Source organism: Arachis duranensis, chromosome 8 (genome assembly GCF_000817695.3).
Source record: "Arachis duranensis cultivar V14167 chromosome 8, aradu.V14167.gnm2.J7QH, whole genome shotgun sequence".
NCBI classification, from domain to species: domain Eukaryota; kingdom Viridiplantae; phylum Streptophyta; class Magnoliopsida; order Fabales; family Fabaceae; genus Arachis; species Arachis duranensis.
This window is the reverse complement of record NC_029779.3, coordinates 816,777-831,909: the sequence shown is the minus strand read 5'-3', so window position 1 is coordinate 831,909 and position 15,133 is coordinate 816,777. Positions and strand designations below refer to the sequence as shown.

The window sequence follows — 15,133 nt, the reverse complement described above, 5'->3', positions numbered from 1 at the left end:
TGCCTTATGCCTAGTACTTCGCTTGCTGTGTATTGATCATTTTGAAAGTTGAATTGCAAAACTTATCCATAGTTTAATTACTTTCTGGTCATTTTTATTTCTGGATATTATTATGAGACATGAATTATATGGTTATTTAAAGGTTTAGTTTTATTTATTATTGTTGTTTATATCTTATGATACACAATAGAATACGATATGATATACGATACAGAAAATTGATGTTTTGATACACGATACGTATCCCTATTTAATAATCTGCCCATCCCATGAGACTTCAAATAGACAATGAACCTTGACATGTTAGATGTCAAAATCAACAATTAGACAGAGTACACCATTTAGCTCATGTTCAAACTTCAAAAACTTCCCCATACAATAGAAAGCCAATAAAAAGTAGCTAAATAGATGGCTTGAAAGGCGGGAGAGAGAAACCAAGTACCTCACATTTAGCTGAACAATCAGGCCTTTCATCTATCCAAGGACACCAATCTAATGCCCATACAGGGCCTCCAACACACATCACAAAGTCTCTGCATCTACAACATTTGAAGTGTTTGGCCAAGTTAAATGATGAGTAGCAATGGAATACAATAATTCAGGAACTTCAAAGTGGGCAGTAATGCCCATACTGATGTCAATGGACCAAAAGACCACAGATAGGCAACATACTAGTGATACCTGGATTCCTGCAATTTGGTATCCACGGGATGCTCTTTGCTTTGCACATCACACTAAGAACGATACACAAAAAGATAATGAATTGTTTGCAACACAACACCTGTAACATTGTTACTAATCAAGAAGAATTTTGATAAGATGAGCTCTGAAGAGGAAACAAATAAAAGGATACAAACAGCTTATACCTGGGGAACAGTGGCTGATGAGAACTGAGGCAAAGTTATGGCTCCAGCATCTTTTTCCTCAGAGCTCTGACATCTCTCAGTTATGTAACCAAATCTAATGCTTTTTGGTGGATACCTAAAATCTCTCCATTCTCTACACATTTGAAAAACAAACAACTAAGAACTACTTATTTTCATTCAAATTAACACATCCAAACAAACTCTGACTATCAAGCTGTTCTCAGCATCTACATCACTATTTTCTATTCCCGGGATATCTCTATCTAAAGTAGGTTCAAAACAATTTACATGCATTTCAAAAGAAATCTTGTATTGCCATTTGTTTCAACTTCTTTTTGACTGAAAATAGTGATCACTTTTACCAAAACAAATCAAAATTTTTTAGAAAATATTTATCTTAACCACTTAACTTCAACTCTTGTTATTTTAAAAATTTAAAAGTTTCTGAAAACATTCTTTAAAGCAAAAGATGAAATAATTAACTTCTCTTAAACTGAAAAGTGATTCCTTTAGTACTTAAAAATCACTTTGTCCAAAACAAATTTAAATAATAAAAAATAAATATAGAAGCTAAAACAAGTGCACCTAAATATTCTACAAGCACATACAAAATTATTGTTTCCGTATAAAACCCTATTATGATTATAAATACTGAGATTATGTGTACATGTTTATAGCTAGAGTTGTAGCTGAAACATCACCAAATAACTACCTCTAATGGCTCAAGTAACTAACTCTAACAAGCACTAAGATAGGTGACTCAGCTACAAATGAGAACTCAGCTATTCACTAAGACGCTCTTAACATTAACAATGGGTATAACTTCAATCTAGAAGCAACTCAAAACAGTTTCTAACTGATTCATATGCAATTAAAATAAACATACCTCTAATAATATTACAATAATTATAAAGTTTAAACATATTACAACAAATTCTATTTATTTTTCAAAAATTGAAATTAAGTACCTTAAAAATGTGAGGGAGGAAGAGAATCTCTGAACCTCACTGTGATGAAAATCAGTATTCTGATCTTCCCCGCATAGTGCTACAATGTCATCAATGTATCTGAAGAAATTCTCAGCAGAATAGTCAAATGAAGAAACCCTAATCCCGCTACTAGTAGTAGCATTATTACTAGCGCCAACATCGTTACCACCCACTGCCATTGTCAATGCCTACAGCTGTAGCAGTAGCACCAGCATCAGCACCATTATCTGCCGGTGGAGAATCTTCTGGAACATTTCCATCCTTCTTTGGTTTTGTTTTCATGTTCTTCTTAGTGTTCTTCTTTCCTTTGAGGCCAAAAAGTTCAGCGATGCAAAGCTCTTCTGCTTCCATTCCCTCAGGTTTTAGAGAGACTTGAACTCTAAACGTGTTCCCCTGTTGTTGTTAACATAGTTACTAGGTAACCCAGTCATTATTAAATAAATATACAAAAGTATAAAATCACCAAAGGCCAACATCTACTAAAATAACACCAAAAAAGCTAACATCTACTAAAATATAAAGGTATGTAATAAGGTAGGGAACAGGAGTTCAAGGAGCCATCTCAAGCAGGGAAGGGCGGGAACACCAAAAACAGAAGGAATACTGTAGCAAAATAAGTAATATATAGCACACACCCAAAAAAAAAAATGAAAAATTAGCTAAGGCCAAGCCATGTGAAGGATAACAAAATAAACAGTAGTTAGCAATGTTCTAAAAACTGGTTCGAACAGGAAACAGTTAGCAAATATGGTTCGAACAAAAGACGAAATCGCAGAATTTGAAAACCGATGTTGGCTTGTCGAACTGGCCAGTCAAATCGAACCGTGACCTGGCCGGTTTTTGATATTTGCCCCCAAACGCCGGGTTTTGCATGCTGAAGGGCCAAAGAGAACCCTAGTCAGTAGTCACCAAAATTCTGAAAACCGGACCAGATTAACGGTCGAACCGATTCAACCGAGAACCAGCAAAGAAAACAATCCAGTCCAATGTGCAAAACCACAAAATCAAAAATCGCTCGTAAACCACTGAACCGACCGGTTATCGGCAGGTCGGACCGAATCGAAACCCGGCCGGTTTACAGAAAACGACCTCGTTTCCTTCCGTGAAAGGGAAAAAGTTGCACGCGTTATCCCCCATTCCCCCCTTCTCAAACTCCTTCCTTCAGCAAACCCTAGCCTCCACCAATAGCTGTCGCCGTCTGTTGGATGAGAGACTGCTGCCGCCGTCCATCGCACTCAAGAACTTCCGTCTTCGTGCTCTCGGGCCTCTCGCCGGATCCTCCACGTCGGGTGCTCGCATCTCGCCGTTCTCCTCTGTGATCGGCTGCTCGCGCCTCCCTCCGCCAGTGAGTGCTCGAGCTGTGCGTGTTGGTTGCTTCTCGTCGTCCGTGGTTGTCTCTGCTCAATTCTGCCTCCCAGTCTCACTCGAGTCTCGTCTCAGTCACTGGCATCTCGTGGTTCGTCTGTCTCGTCGCCGGCGGCAGAAGCAACTCGTGGGATTGTCTTTGCTTCGTCGCCTTCCGTGGGGTGGTCGCCGACTCGCCGTCGACCGTTGGCGAGTCCCTGCACCATCGCTTCCCTGTTCTCTGTTTTCAGATTTCCCTTCTCCCTGTATTTTTGCATGTTGCTGAATTGCTAATCAAATTTGCCTTGTTGCTAATCTAAATGTTGCTGTAAATCGGGACTTTACTTGGATTTGTTAAATTTGTTGCTGTAACTTGAATTTGTTGCTGAATTTGTTGCTTGCCAGTCACAGAATCAGAATAGAATACTCAGTCAGTGCTTGGTTGATTGGTTTTGCTCACTGATTGTATTTGATGATAAATTTTAAATTGATAACTTTTAAATTTTAAATTTGCACTGCGTGTTACTGATTCACTGTTCCTTCAGTCCTTTTTGTTGTTGTTAATCATTGTGATGAGCTTTATTAAACTTGGGTTGAAAACTGTTGAATCTTTTTTCATTTTTCATTGTTCTTAACTTCTGTTCTTATTAAAAAATTTGCAATTGGTGATCTTTTGATTTATTATATGCTTCATGTTTTTAATTTCACTCTGCTTCTAGGCTTTGAAATCAGTTTATGATAACTGTGATGCAATTATTTAGTTGGATAACTGATGTAATTATTGAGTTCAAGAGATTGAGTTTTTGATTTGCAAGGTGATTTTTGGTTATTTTTTATTTAATTTGGTAATGGTGTTTATGATTGGGGTTATCTGGTTTTCATTCTTTTTGAATTTGGTAATAGTGTGATTACTTGTTGCTGTTTGTAATATTTGTTGCTGAATGATGATTGTTCTTTCTTGCCTGTTTAGTAATGTTTATTGAAATTTTGTACTTTTTCAATGCATATTTTTATGTGTTATTAGTCAAAGTCATGTCAAGGCCATGCAAATTTATTCAATTCCTCCTACTTCAAACTGCTTATGCTGCTTCTCACTATTTCTGGTGTGTAACTTGTATACTTCTGCATGATTCTCTTTTGATTCCACACAAAGTTGATGAAAAAAACTGATTTTGTTATCTGGGGTAATCTTATTCTGTTTCTGTCTATGTTTTCTTGCTAATGGAACATTCCAGTCTAGTTGTTTAGTGATCAGAATGTTATTCCTTCTTAGCTTCATGGAATGAAAGAGAAACTACATTGCATCCTCAGAGGAATCAAAAACCATAAATTAATTTATATATTATTCATTTTAGTTTTATGATTCTATCAATTTGGTTGTGTACTTATTCTTCTTATTCAGCATAGGAATTTAAGCATTTTATTTTTCTGATATTTCAAAACTGTGTTTTTCTCAAGAGACATTTATAGTTTTATACAGACAAGTGGTTCTGATTTTGGAATCAACTATGGACAAATAGCCAACAATCTTCCCTCTCCATCACGCGTTGCTGTTCTAAAACGGTTTTTCCGGTTGAACCACCGGTTGGACTGGTTGGACTAGTAAACCAGTGAACCAGTAATTAAAATGGTTTGATGACCGGTCCGGTTTTCAGAACCTTGGTGAACTTTGATTCAAGTCATTCAACTGTGAACTGATATGGTGATATAGTGATTGAATAATTGTTTTTTTGTGAACTGTGAAGTATGAATTGATATAGTGATATAGTGATTGAATAATTGATTGAATAATTGTTTGCCTGTTTCAACTGAACTATGTTACTGATTCAGAACTGTGAACTTTGTATTGTTATTGGATTGGATTGTATTGTTATTGGATTGCTGGTAATGTTTAGGTATGTATTGTTATTGTATTGTTATTGGATTGCTGGTAATGTGTAGGTATGAATGAATAATTATTGTTAGTTAATTATTGCTGTTTATTTTGTTATCCTTCACATGGCTTGGCCTTAGCTAATTTTTCATTTTTTTTGGTGTGTGCTATATATTACTTATTTTGCTACAGTATTCCTTCTGTTTTGGTGTTCCCGCCCTTCCCTGCTTGAGATGGCTCCTTGAACTCCTGTTCCTTACCTTATTACATACCTTTATATTTTAGTAGATGTTGGCTTTTTGGTATTATTTTAGTAGATGTTGGCCTTTGGTGTTTTTATACTTTTCTATATTTATTTAATAATGACTGGGTTACCTAGTAACTATGTTAACAACAACAGGGGAACACGTTTAGAGTTCAAGTCTCTATAAAACTTGAGGGAATGGAAGCAGAAGAGCTTTGCATTGCTGAACTTTTTGGCCTCAAAGGAAAGAAGAACACTAAGAAGAACATGAAAACAAAACCAAAGAAGGATGGAAATGTTCCAGAAGATTCTGCACCGGCAAACAATGGTGCTGATGCTGGTGCTACTGCTACAACTGTAGGCATTGACAATGGCAGTGGTAATGATGTTGGCGCTAGTAATAATGCTACTACTAGTAGCGGGATTAGGGTTTCTTCGTTTGACTATTCTGCTGAGAATTTCTTCAGATACATTGATGACATTGCAGCACTATGCGGGGAAGATCAGAATACTGATTTTCATCACAGTGAGGTTCAGAGATTCTCTTCCTCCCTCACATTTTTAAGGTACTTAATTTGAATTTTTGAAAAATAAATAGAATTTGTTGTAATATGTTTAGACTTTATAATTATTATAATATTATTAGAGGTATGTTTATTTAATTGCATATGAATCAGTTAGAAACTGTTTTGAGTTGCTTCTAGATTGAAGTTATACCCATTGTTAATGTTAAGAGCGTCTTAGTGAATAGCTGAGTTTTCATTTGTAGCTGAGTCACCTATCTTAGTGCTTGTTAAAGTTAGTTACTTGAGCCATTAGAGGTAGTTATTTGGTGATGTTTCAGCTACAACTCTAGCTATAAACATGTACACATAATCTCAGTATTTATAATCATAATAGGGTACATTTTATACGGAAACAATAATTTTGTATGTGCTTGTAGAATATTTAGGTGCACTTGTTTTAGCTTCTATATTTATTTTTTATTATTTAAATTTGTTTTGGACAAAGTGATTTTTAACTACTAAAGGAATCACTTTTCAGTTTAAGAGAAGTTAATTATTTCATCTTTTGCTTTAAAGAATGTTTCAGAAACTTTTAAATTTTTAAAATAACAAGAGTTGAAGTTAAGTGGTTAAGATAAATATTTTCTAAAAAATTTTGATTTGTTTTGGTAAAAGTGATCACTATTTTCAGTCAAAAAGAAGTTGAAACAAATGGCAATACAAGATTTCTTTTGAAATGCATGTAAATTGTTTTGAACTTACTTTAGATAGAGATATCCCGAGAATAGAAAATAGTGATGTAGATGCTGAGAACAGCTTGATAGTCAGAGTTTGTTTGGATGTGTTAATTTGAATGAAAATAAGTAGTTCTTAGTTGTTTGTTTTTCAAATGTGTAGAGAATGGAGAGATTTTAGGTATCCACCAAAAAGCATTAGATTTGGTTACATAACTGAGAGATGTCAGAGCTCTGAGGAAAAAGATGCTGGAGCCATAACTTTGCCTCAGTTCTCATCAGCCACTGTTCCCCAGGTATAAGCTGTTTGTATCCTTTTATTTGTTTCCTCTTCAGAGCTCATCTTATCAAAATTCTTCTTGATTAGTAACAATGTTACAGGTGTTGTGTTGCAAACAATTCATTATCTTTTTGTGTATCGTTCTTAGTGTGATGTGCAAAGCAAAGAGCATCCCGTGGATACCAAATTGCAGGAATCCAGGTATCACTAGTATGTTGCCTATCTGTGGTCTTTTGGTCCATTGACATCAGTATGGGCATTACTGCCCACTTTGAAGTTCCTGAATTATTGTATTCCATTGCTACTCATCATTTAACTTGGCCAAACACTTCAAATGTTGTAGATGCAGAGACTTTGTGATGTGTGTTGGAGGCCCTGTATGGGCATTAGATTGGTGTCCTTGGATAGATGAAAGGCCTGATTGTTCAGCTAAATGTGAGGTACTTGGTTTCTCTCTCCCGCCTTTCAAGCCATCTATTTAGCTACTTTTTATTGGCTTTCTATTGTATGGGGAAGTTTTTGAAGTTTGAACATGAGCTAAATGGTGTACTCTGTCTAATTGTTGATTTTGACATCTAACATGTCAAGGTTCATTGTCTATTTGAAGTCTCATGGGATGGGAGAGGTTTCCCATCCCAGATTATTAAATAGGGATACGTATCGTGTATCAAAACATCAATTTTCTGTATCGTATATCATATCATATTCTATTGTGTATCATAAGATATAAACAACAATAATAAATAAAACTAAACCTTTAAATAACCATATAATTCATGTCTCATAATAATATCCTGAAATAAAAATGACCAGAAAGTAATTAAACTATGGATTAGTTTTGCAATTCAACTTTCAAAATGATCAATACACAGCAAGCGAAGTACTAGGCATAAGGCAAAACAATATCAAACATAACATATTGCCCTCCAACAATAAAATAATGACAAGAAACAATTCCACAAGTCATTAGATATTAAATAATATAAAGAAAAGAAGTCAAAGATTCAATAAAACAAATAATAATGCATCTGAGGCTGAGTGAATGGTGCTTCACTTGCAGAAGAATGTTGCCTGTGTGCTTGCAGTTGCAGAACGCCGCAAGGAAGAAATTTACAGTTGTTTTTTCCCTCGATTTTAAACACTTATATAAAATTGAAACTGAAGAGGTAAAGAGTCGGCTGCAATTGTGGCTTTGATTGAAAAAAAAGGAGCGAAAAAAATAATTTTTTGCAAACTGGGACGCGTTTGACCTGACCTAAAACTCCCGGAACCCAGCCAGTTCCTGAATCATCAGTTTGCAAATTGCAATATTAATTGCTATTCAAGTGATTCAGATGTGATTCAAGCGATTCAGGCGTGATTTTGATAATTCCAGCGATTTGTATTGTATTTATTGCGATACTAACCATGTGTTTTCCGTCAACTAGATTTATGAAATAGATGGATGAAAGGAGTAACATGTCTTCCATCATAGCAGTGCAATTGACAAAGCTTTTTAATGCATTGCACTATCATATGTTATATTGTTATAGTTGATACAGATAAGTATTTGGAATTATTATGTTACTACTTTCTCGGATGTTAGTCGGCACTTGCATGAGCTTTGCTCTTCTAAGAAGTTATTAGGAATTTAGGATGTAATTTTTGTACTTTTTTATAACCTTGACATATTGTATATTGGGTGACAATTTTTTATTCTGTATTAGTTTGTTGCTGTTGCTACTCATCCACCTGGTTCTTCTTACCACAAGATGGGTTCCCCACTGACTGGTAGAGGTGTTATACAAATATGGTGTCTTTTAAATATCCGTGAGCAGGATGAAGAAAAATGTTATTTAACAAATAAAGGGAAAAAAAGACCTAAAAAAGACAAGTCAACAAAGGTGACGAGGCCTAGAGGAAGACCTAGAAAGAATCCCAAAGGAAAAGTAATTGATAACACAAATAGTGAAACCCCCCAGTACATACCAGCCCTAGATGTTCAGTTTCCAGAAAGTTCTTCTGAGCTTCCTGCTTCGGATGGGGTTTGTTGGAACAATGAAGAAATATTACCTATCATTGACATGAGTAGAAGAGGACATAAAATAATTGAGGCCTCAAGTGAAAAATCAGCACAAATAAAGAGGCCTAGAGGAAGGCCTAAAAAGAGTTCAAAAGAAGCTACTGTATGTTCTTCAAATTATGAGAATCAAGCTGTGCAAGCTCTTGCAGTTCAGGTTCCAGAAGATTCAGCTGAAATAAAATTTTCAGGCGCAGCTGATGGAAATTGCAATGAATCAGCCTTGCAACAATGTTCAGTTGCAAAGCAGAAACAAAGCAAGAAAGCTGCTTCTGCATGCAATACTATCTTGGAAACTCATGTTAAAAGTAGTAGGTTGAAAGCTAACCATAGGGATGTGGGATGCAACGAAGATGCGGCACTATTGACACAGGTTGAGAATGACTCAAGTCAACCTCATGGCAGCTCTGCAATGGGTAATGTAGTCGCCCCTAATTCTATTTCAGGGAATGTGACTATGCCAAAACTTGTGTCTTGCCTAGCTCATAATGGAAAGGTGGCATGGGATGTGAAATGGCAACCGCGCAACATGTATGACCCAGTAAGCAAACACCGAATGGGCTATCTTGCTGTCTTGTTGGGCAACGGATCTCTAGAAGTGTAAGATATCTGATGCCTCATCTCCTATTGATTATTATTGTTCTTGTTTAAAAATTTTACAGGTAGTTGAAAATTTGGATATTTTTCATAATTCAGATGCAATTTGTAGAATAGCACAGCACCCTATCTTGGACATTATTATTCATCTCTTCTCATATGTTATGCTATTTCCTTTTGACATTAAATCTCTTTGTATCAGATATTTTCACAACTCTTTTATGGGATGCTCCTTGTTATTGTTGCCTTATCAACATGTCAAGTTTCAATTGCAGGTGGGAGGTTCCTCTTCCTCGTGTGTTGAGGGAGATTTATAAGCATAGGGAGGGCACTGATCCTCGTTTTATAAAATTGGCACCTGTATTTAAATGCTCAATGTTGAAGCGTGGTGGAAAACAAAGGCATGCTTCCTTCTTCTTTCACTTTTTATGGTGTTGCTTAACTTGTTCCTTTTAGGGGAAAATTGTACGAATTCAATCACTGAGGGGCAAAATAAATTAACATATTTAATTTTAACTTGGCTGATTACTGGATAAGTAAATTGGAAGTGAGCACATTTTAAAAAAGTGCTTCAATTTAAAACATTCATGCCGTGCTTCCTAAGGTAGTTGAACTTGCTTGATGCCGGTAATTATAAGTTTCCTTTTAGCCTTGTCACTGATTTAATTTCATCCATTGTTTGATATCACAGCATTCCGTTGACAGTGGAGTGGTCTGTCATGCCCCCTCATGACTATTTACTTGTGGGCTGCCATGATGGAATGGTATAATTTTTGTTAACTATTCTTCTATTTTCGATTCTTCGCTTCTTCATTATTTTATTTTATTTTGTTTTATTTTTTCATAGTAGGTTAGTAAGATTAAGAAAAAAATTCATTCATGATGTTTTATTGGGAGGGATAAAGAGAAGTCATTTTGATAATATTACCCTTATTTATTATATATTTTTGTAATTTTGTATTTATTGTTAAATTTGTTTCTCACCATCATTGTTCAGTTCAAACATAAGTATCTTGTCATCCCAATACTCTTTATAAAGTATATCTGCTAATGTATTTTGCTTTATATTTAAGGTTGCTTTGTGGAAATTCTCTATAAAGACTTCATCTAAATGTGATGGTAATGTTTTTGTTGCCATACTCATGTTTACATATTTCGTTCTTAGGGAAGGTAGCTGTGTTGAAAAACAAAGTCATCAGATTCACTAGACAATAATTATTCTACTGACCCAATTTTTTATATGCAGATACAAAGCCTGTGCTTTGTTTCAGGGGAGATGCAGCTCCTATTAGAGCCGTCGCCTGGACACCGTTTGAAGGGTTAGTAATGATTGAAACCAATTCAATAAAGACATGTTATTTAATTGCATTTAACATTTTTCTGTTGCTATGTTGTGTCTTTATAGGATTTGGAAGAATTAAAATACTATAATTGAATATTTGTTCTATATTTTTATTTTCGCCTCTGTATTTTCCGATTTTGTTAAATTGAAAAGATTCTAATTGATTTCCAGCTTCAACCTAATATAATCTAGTTATTTACATAGTTTATGAAACTTATTGTGTTCGTGGGCTTTTGAAATTGTTATGGAATTTTCCTTTTTCATTTAGTGTGCTCAGACAACTGATTTCATTCATGTAACTGTCCCCTTTTCTTCTTGATGAAAGTCTAATAGTATGGTTTGTAAGTCTGCCTTATTCATTGTTTACCTGTGTAATGTTGATCAGGATAAGCAATTTTATTGTATCTTGTTTTTTGTTGTTTTATTTTACCTTTTCTCATGAAAATTTTCCTTTCTTGATTCCTTGACCAGATTTTATTTAATTTTAGGTTTATTCTAAATTTCTGTCTTTCAATCGTTTATATCACCTTCATCTTAGAATATAATTTTCTGTATAGAGGATATTGTTTCCAAATATTGGGGCAATTATATTATACGTTGTAAAACTTATCTAAGATTGGCAAACTGGTGAACACTCTTCAAATGGCACATTAATTGCGATTTCTTTTTGTATCTGCGTGTGCATGAGTAATTAGTTCTCTCCTTGGGTAGAAAGGATGAATATTGACATCTCATTATGTCAAGGTGCATATCTCGCTACAAACGGTCTTTGGCTAGATTTGTGTAAAAACCTAGTTCAGTGTTCTGATTTATTAGTAAAAATGTATTTGTAGTAATCCATTTCGTCCTTTGAGGAGTATGCAACCTGTGCCAAGAAACATATATAGTCTGGATTGGTTGCCAAAGCCAAGGTAATGCATAATTTTGACAGGACAGAATTGCTGTATGATCATCATGATGATTAACCTAGAGTTGTTTTGTTTATGTTTTATAGTTGCATCATTATGTCCTTTGAAGATGGGACAATGAAAACCATTAGCTTGGTGAAGGTTGCAAATGAATTCCCTGTAAATGGAAAAACATACAATGGGAAAAGACAACCCTGGTTGCACACTTATTCACTCTCATCTTCTGCCATATGGAATGTTCAAGTGTCACGTAACACAGGTACCTTTTTAGTGGTTATATTCTTTGCAAACAAGCTATCAGTTAATGGTAATTTGTGACTCTCTAAGTTATCTAAATATCATGATGAACTACTTAAATAATGTGTTGTCTCTAATTATCATGTTGTGCCAGGCATGGTTGCATACTGTGGTGCAGATGGTACTGTCTTCCGTTTTCAGGTGAGTAACATTTTGTTGGATATTCCTCAAACATGATGGTATTCCTCAAATTTGTAGCAGTTCTTGACTAATGCTTTATACAAATTGATTTTCTTTGCCCTTCTGCCCATTTCTTACCTATGTTTTTTAACGTCAGCTTACGACTAAAGCAGTAGAAATAGGTGATTCACACCATAGTGTTCCATTCTTCCTCTGTGGGTCAGTAACTGAGGAGGACTCAACTCTTGTGATCAATAGTTCAGTTTCAACTGGTCCCTTTCCATTAAAGAGGTCCATTGAAAGGGTTCGGCATGCTCAATCTTTTCGAGACTTGCTGAGAAAAAGTGCAACCGGTGAGATGGCGAAGGCTTCGAATGCTGATTCTCAAACTTTTGGTTTGCCTTTGTAAATTTGATGATATACTTATCTGATTTTCTGCAATAATTTCTCAAGAATATTTACTGATTCTTCAATTTGTTGTGGTAGCGCTCTGTGGTGATGACGATTTGGGTATGGCATCGGAATCTGAGGAAGCATTGTCTTCGGTGAAGCAGCCTAAAAGACAAAAACTGACTGGTAGTGACAAGAAAAAACCAGCAAAAAGTAATTCTCTTGTTAGCAAAGATGATGCGTCGGCAAGTAATCTCGGGGATGATACTGAGAAGGCAGATTTTGGTAATATACCAGAAGTATTTCCTTCCAAAATGGTAGCTTTGCATAGGGTGAGATGGAACATGAACAAGGGTAGTGAGAGATGGTTGTGCTTTGGTGGAGCCGGTGGAATTGTACGTTGTCAGGAGTTTGTTTACACTGATATTGATCGGAGATGGGCCCTGAAGAGGTGACAGCATGCTTCACTTAAAATTTGATTACTTAAATGTGAATAGTTGTAAATTTAGAATACATTACCAGTAGAGAAAATTAGGGAATAAAATATAGTAGGGTAGCCATGCGGGATAAAGAATTTGCCCTGCTTAGTAGATTATGATTTATGACCAGATTGAACTAAGTATCCAATCTAATCGAGAAACCACTTGAAATTGGATCGGTAAAAATATCTGATCCATTTCAAACCGCATCGCAAATAAAATTAGTGTTAATGAGTTTTTGATCCAAACCGCACTGCAAATACCTACTCTTTTGTCTTAAAATATAAAGTAATTTTAAATTATTTACTATAACATTTTCTAATAGAATTATTTAATCTAATTTTAAAAATATATTAATAATACTATATTATATACAAATATGTCACCAAAAAAATATTATATACAAATATTCATAAAAGTCCACATGAATAAAGTTTAAGAATAATATGCATAACCTTCTCAAGAAGGAGATTCTTGCTCTGCTGTGTCTAATTTGAAAACAAAAAGCAGCATAGAAGCGAAAGAAAAGCCTAACAATGATAACATTGCTGACGAAGACGACAATGACAAATGATACTTTTGATGGAAAATCACTTTGTTCATTCCAAGTTATTTAGTTTTATTATAGAAAGTTTTATTTCGTTTAGAACATTGTGTTATTATATTGCGTAGTGAAGATGGCATGATAAGTTTCATGTATGAAGCATTAGTATTAAGGCTGAAAGAGAACAAGATGAAGTGATACTATATAAGTGTACAATAAGATGGAAAATACAATTTTGAATGAATCTTTAAAGGATTGTCAAAATTTATATCATCTGCAAAGTAGAGCAATTTTAGCCCCAACTATTAACAGTGTTGAAGAGATTAATGATTACATACTATTTTTGAATAAAAATGAATTGAAAACATATTGAGCTCAGATTCACCTTGCTTTAAAGAAGGAACTGATGACACAGTTGCTTGCGTACATACACCAGAATTTTTGGCAACAATAAAATCTTCTGGGTTACCAAATTATGAGCTGTCATTTAAAGAAGGTTGTCGAGTTATGCTAATTCGAAATATTGATCATTCTGCTAGACTTTGTAATGGAACTAGATTAATTGTCACGAGACTTGGAAATAAAATTATTAAAGCCAAAATTTGATCGGGAAATAGTCAAGGTGAAAAGGTCATCATCCCTAAAATGACATTAACTTCATCAAATGCAAAGTTACCTTTCAAGTTTTAACGTAGACAATTTCCTCTGATTTTGTCATATGCAATGACCATAAATAAAAGTCAAAGACAGTCTCTAAATCATGTTGGCTTATTTCTGAAACAACCAGTTTTTACACATGGACAACTTTATGTCGCAATTTCACGGGTCACCACCAAAGATGCACTTAAGATTGTAATATCTCATGATAATTCTAACAATTTTGCTGCAACAGAAAATGTCGTTTACCATGAAGTCTTCAGAAATATTCGAATCTCCACTAGTAGTCAAAAGGTAAGTGTCTTCGAATATTAGATACTAAATTATCTTCAACAATGCTTTAATATTTGCTTATTTAAAAAATATGATATATTACCATTTTTTACTAATGATAATTGTTTATTTATGATGAAAATATGACCTAAGACTATGTAATTAGAATAATTTTACACTCATTTGGTTGATTTATTTTTTAAAAATCAATGCCGATGCTGAATATGAGTATTTAATAACTTTTGTTATGCATAATACTTTTAGATATAACATAAGGTAGCATTCTTGCATCTCTTTTTGTAAATCAACTCATCTATTTGACCTCACAATTGATTTAAAAAATAATTACTTTATTATTTGTTGCTGTTAATATGACATTTTTATGAGATTTTTTCCAGGAGAATCACTTAAAACTCTCAAGGAGTGGTTAAGTTTTTAATAACTGGCAGTAATCATAAAGAACAAATTTTTTTTATAAGAAAAAATATTAATAATATGAATAGAAAGTTATTATACATATGAAATAGAGCTTAGAGAGATCCCTTTATGCAGATTATATATGTAGTCTCAATTAGGTAGACATCACAAACAAGAAATCCCTCTATTAAAATAGGAGATGGTGAAAGGGAAG

At 34.5% G+C, this 15,133-nt stretch overlaps 2 protein-coding genes across 6 annotated transcripts; one reads left to right on the top strand and one right to left on the bottom strand.

Moving 5' to 3' along the window:
- Window positions 1-267: 267 nt before the first annotated feature.
- Window positions 268-2,049, bottom strand: LOC110274419 (uncharacterized). 3 transcript variants are annotated; one of them, XM_021128446.2, is made up of 4 exons: window positions 1,835-2,049; window positions 867-999; window positions 673-781; window positions 268-539 (listed from the first exon to the last, which is right to left on the bottom strand). In XM_021128446.2, exons 1-4 carry the CDS (start codon window positions 2,032-2,034, stop codon window positions 523-525), a joined length of 459 nt encoding a protein of 152 aa, XP_020984105.1. In that variant the 5' UTR covers window positions 2,035-2,049; the 3' UTR covers window positions 268-522. The 3 variants fall into 3 exon arrangements, with proteins under 3 accessions (XP_020984105.1, XP_020984106.1, XP_020984104.1); XM_021128447.2 differs by having other exon boundaries at window positions 682-781; XM_021128445.2 differs by having other exon boundaries at window positions 682-734.
- Window positions 2,050-2,971: 922 nt separating this feature from the next.
- LOC107459982 (uncharacterized) lies at window positions 2,972-13,276 on the top strand. Of its 3 annotated transcripts, XM_052252665.1 has the most exons (15): window positions 2,975-3,409; window positions 5,473-5,882; window positions 6,720-6,852; window positions 6,985-7,037; window positions 7,180-7,276; window positions 8,543-9,495; window positions 9,768-9,893; window positions 10,184-10,256; window positions 10,566-10,611; window positions 10,739-10,811; window positions 11,668-11,745; window positions 11,829-12,001; window positions 12,134-12,180; window positions 12,317-12,554; window positions 12,646-13,276. In XM_052252665.1, the coding sequence occupies exons 2-15, from the start codon at window positions 5,515-5,517 to the stop codon at window positions 13,002-13,004; spliced, it is 2,817 nt and encodes a 938-aa protein (XP_052108625.1). In that variant the 5' UTR covers window positions 2,975-3,409; window positions 5,473-5,514; the 3' UTR covers window positions 13,005-13,276. The 3 variants fall into 3 exon arrangements, with proteins under 3 accessions (XP_052108628.1, XP_052108625.1, XP_052108627.1); XM_052252667.1 differs by having other exon boundaries at window positions 2,977-5,882; window positions 12,317-12,512; XM_052252668.1 differs by lacking the exon at window positions 12,646-13,276 and having other exon boundaries at window positions 2,972-5,882; window positions 12,134-12,182; window positions 12,314-12,471.
- The last annotated feature ends 1,857 nt before the right edge of the window (window positions 13,277-15,133 follow it).

Bases quoted from the DNA above. Each gene is read 5' to 3' on its own strand.
- LOC110274419 (XM_021128445.2), bottom strand. From the start codon at position 2,034: ATGGCAGTGGGTGGTAACGATGTTGGCGCTAGTAATAATGCTACTACT. The intron at 1,000-1,834 runs GTACTTAATTTC...TCAAATGTGTAG, and splicing joins TCCTCCCTCACATTTTTAAG to AGAATGGAGAGATTTTAGGT. The intron at 735-866 runs GTATAAGCTGTT...TATCGTTCTTAG, and splicing joins CATCAGCCACTGTTCCCCAG to TGTGATGTGCAAAGCAAAGA.
- LOC107459982 (XM_052252665.1), top strand. From the start codon at position 5,515: ATGGAAGCAGAAGAGCTTTGCATTGCTGAACTTTTTGGCCTCAAAGGA. The intron at 6,853-6,984 runs GTATAAGCTGTT...TATCGTTCTTAG, and splicing joins CATCAGCCACTGTTCCCCAG to TGTGATGTGCAAAGCAAAGA. The intron at 7,038-7,179 runs GTATCACTAGTA...CAAATGTTGTAG, and splicing joins ACCAAATTGCAGGAATCCAG to ATGCAGAGACTTTGTGATGT.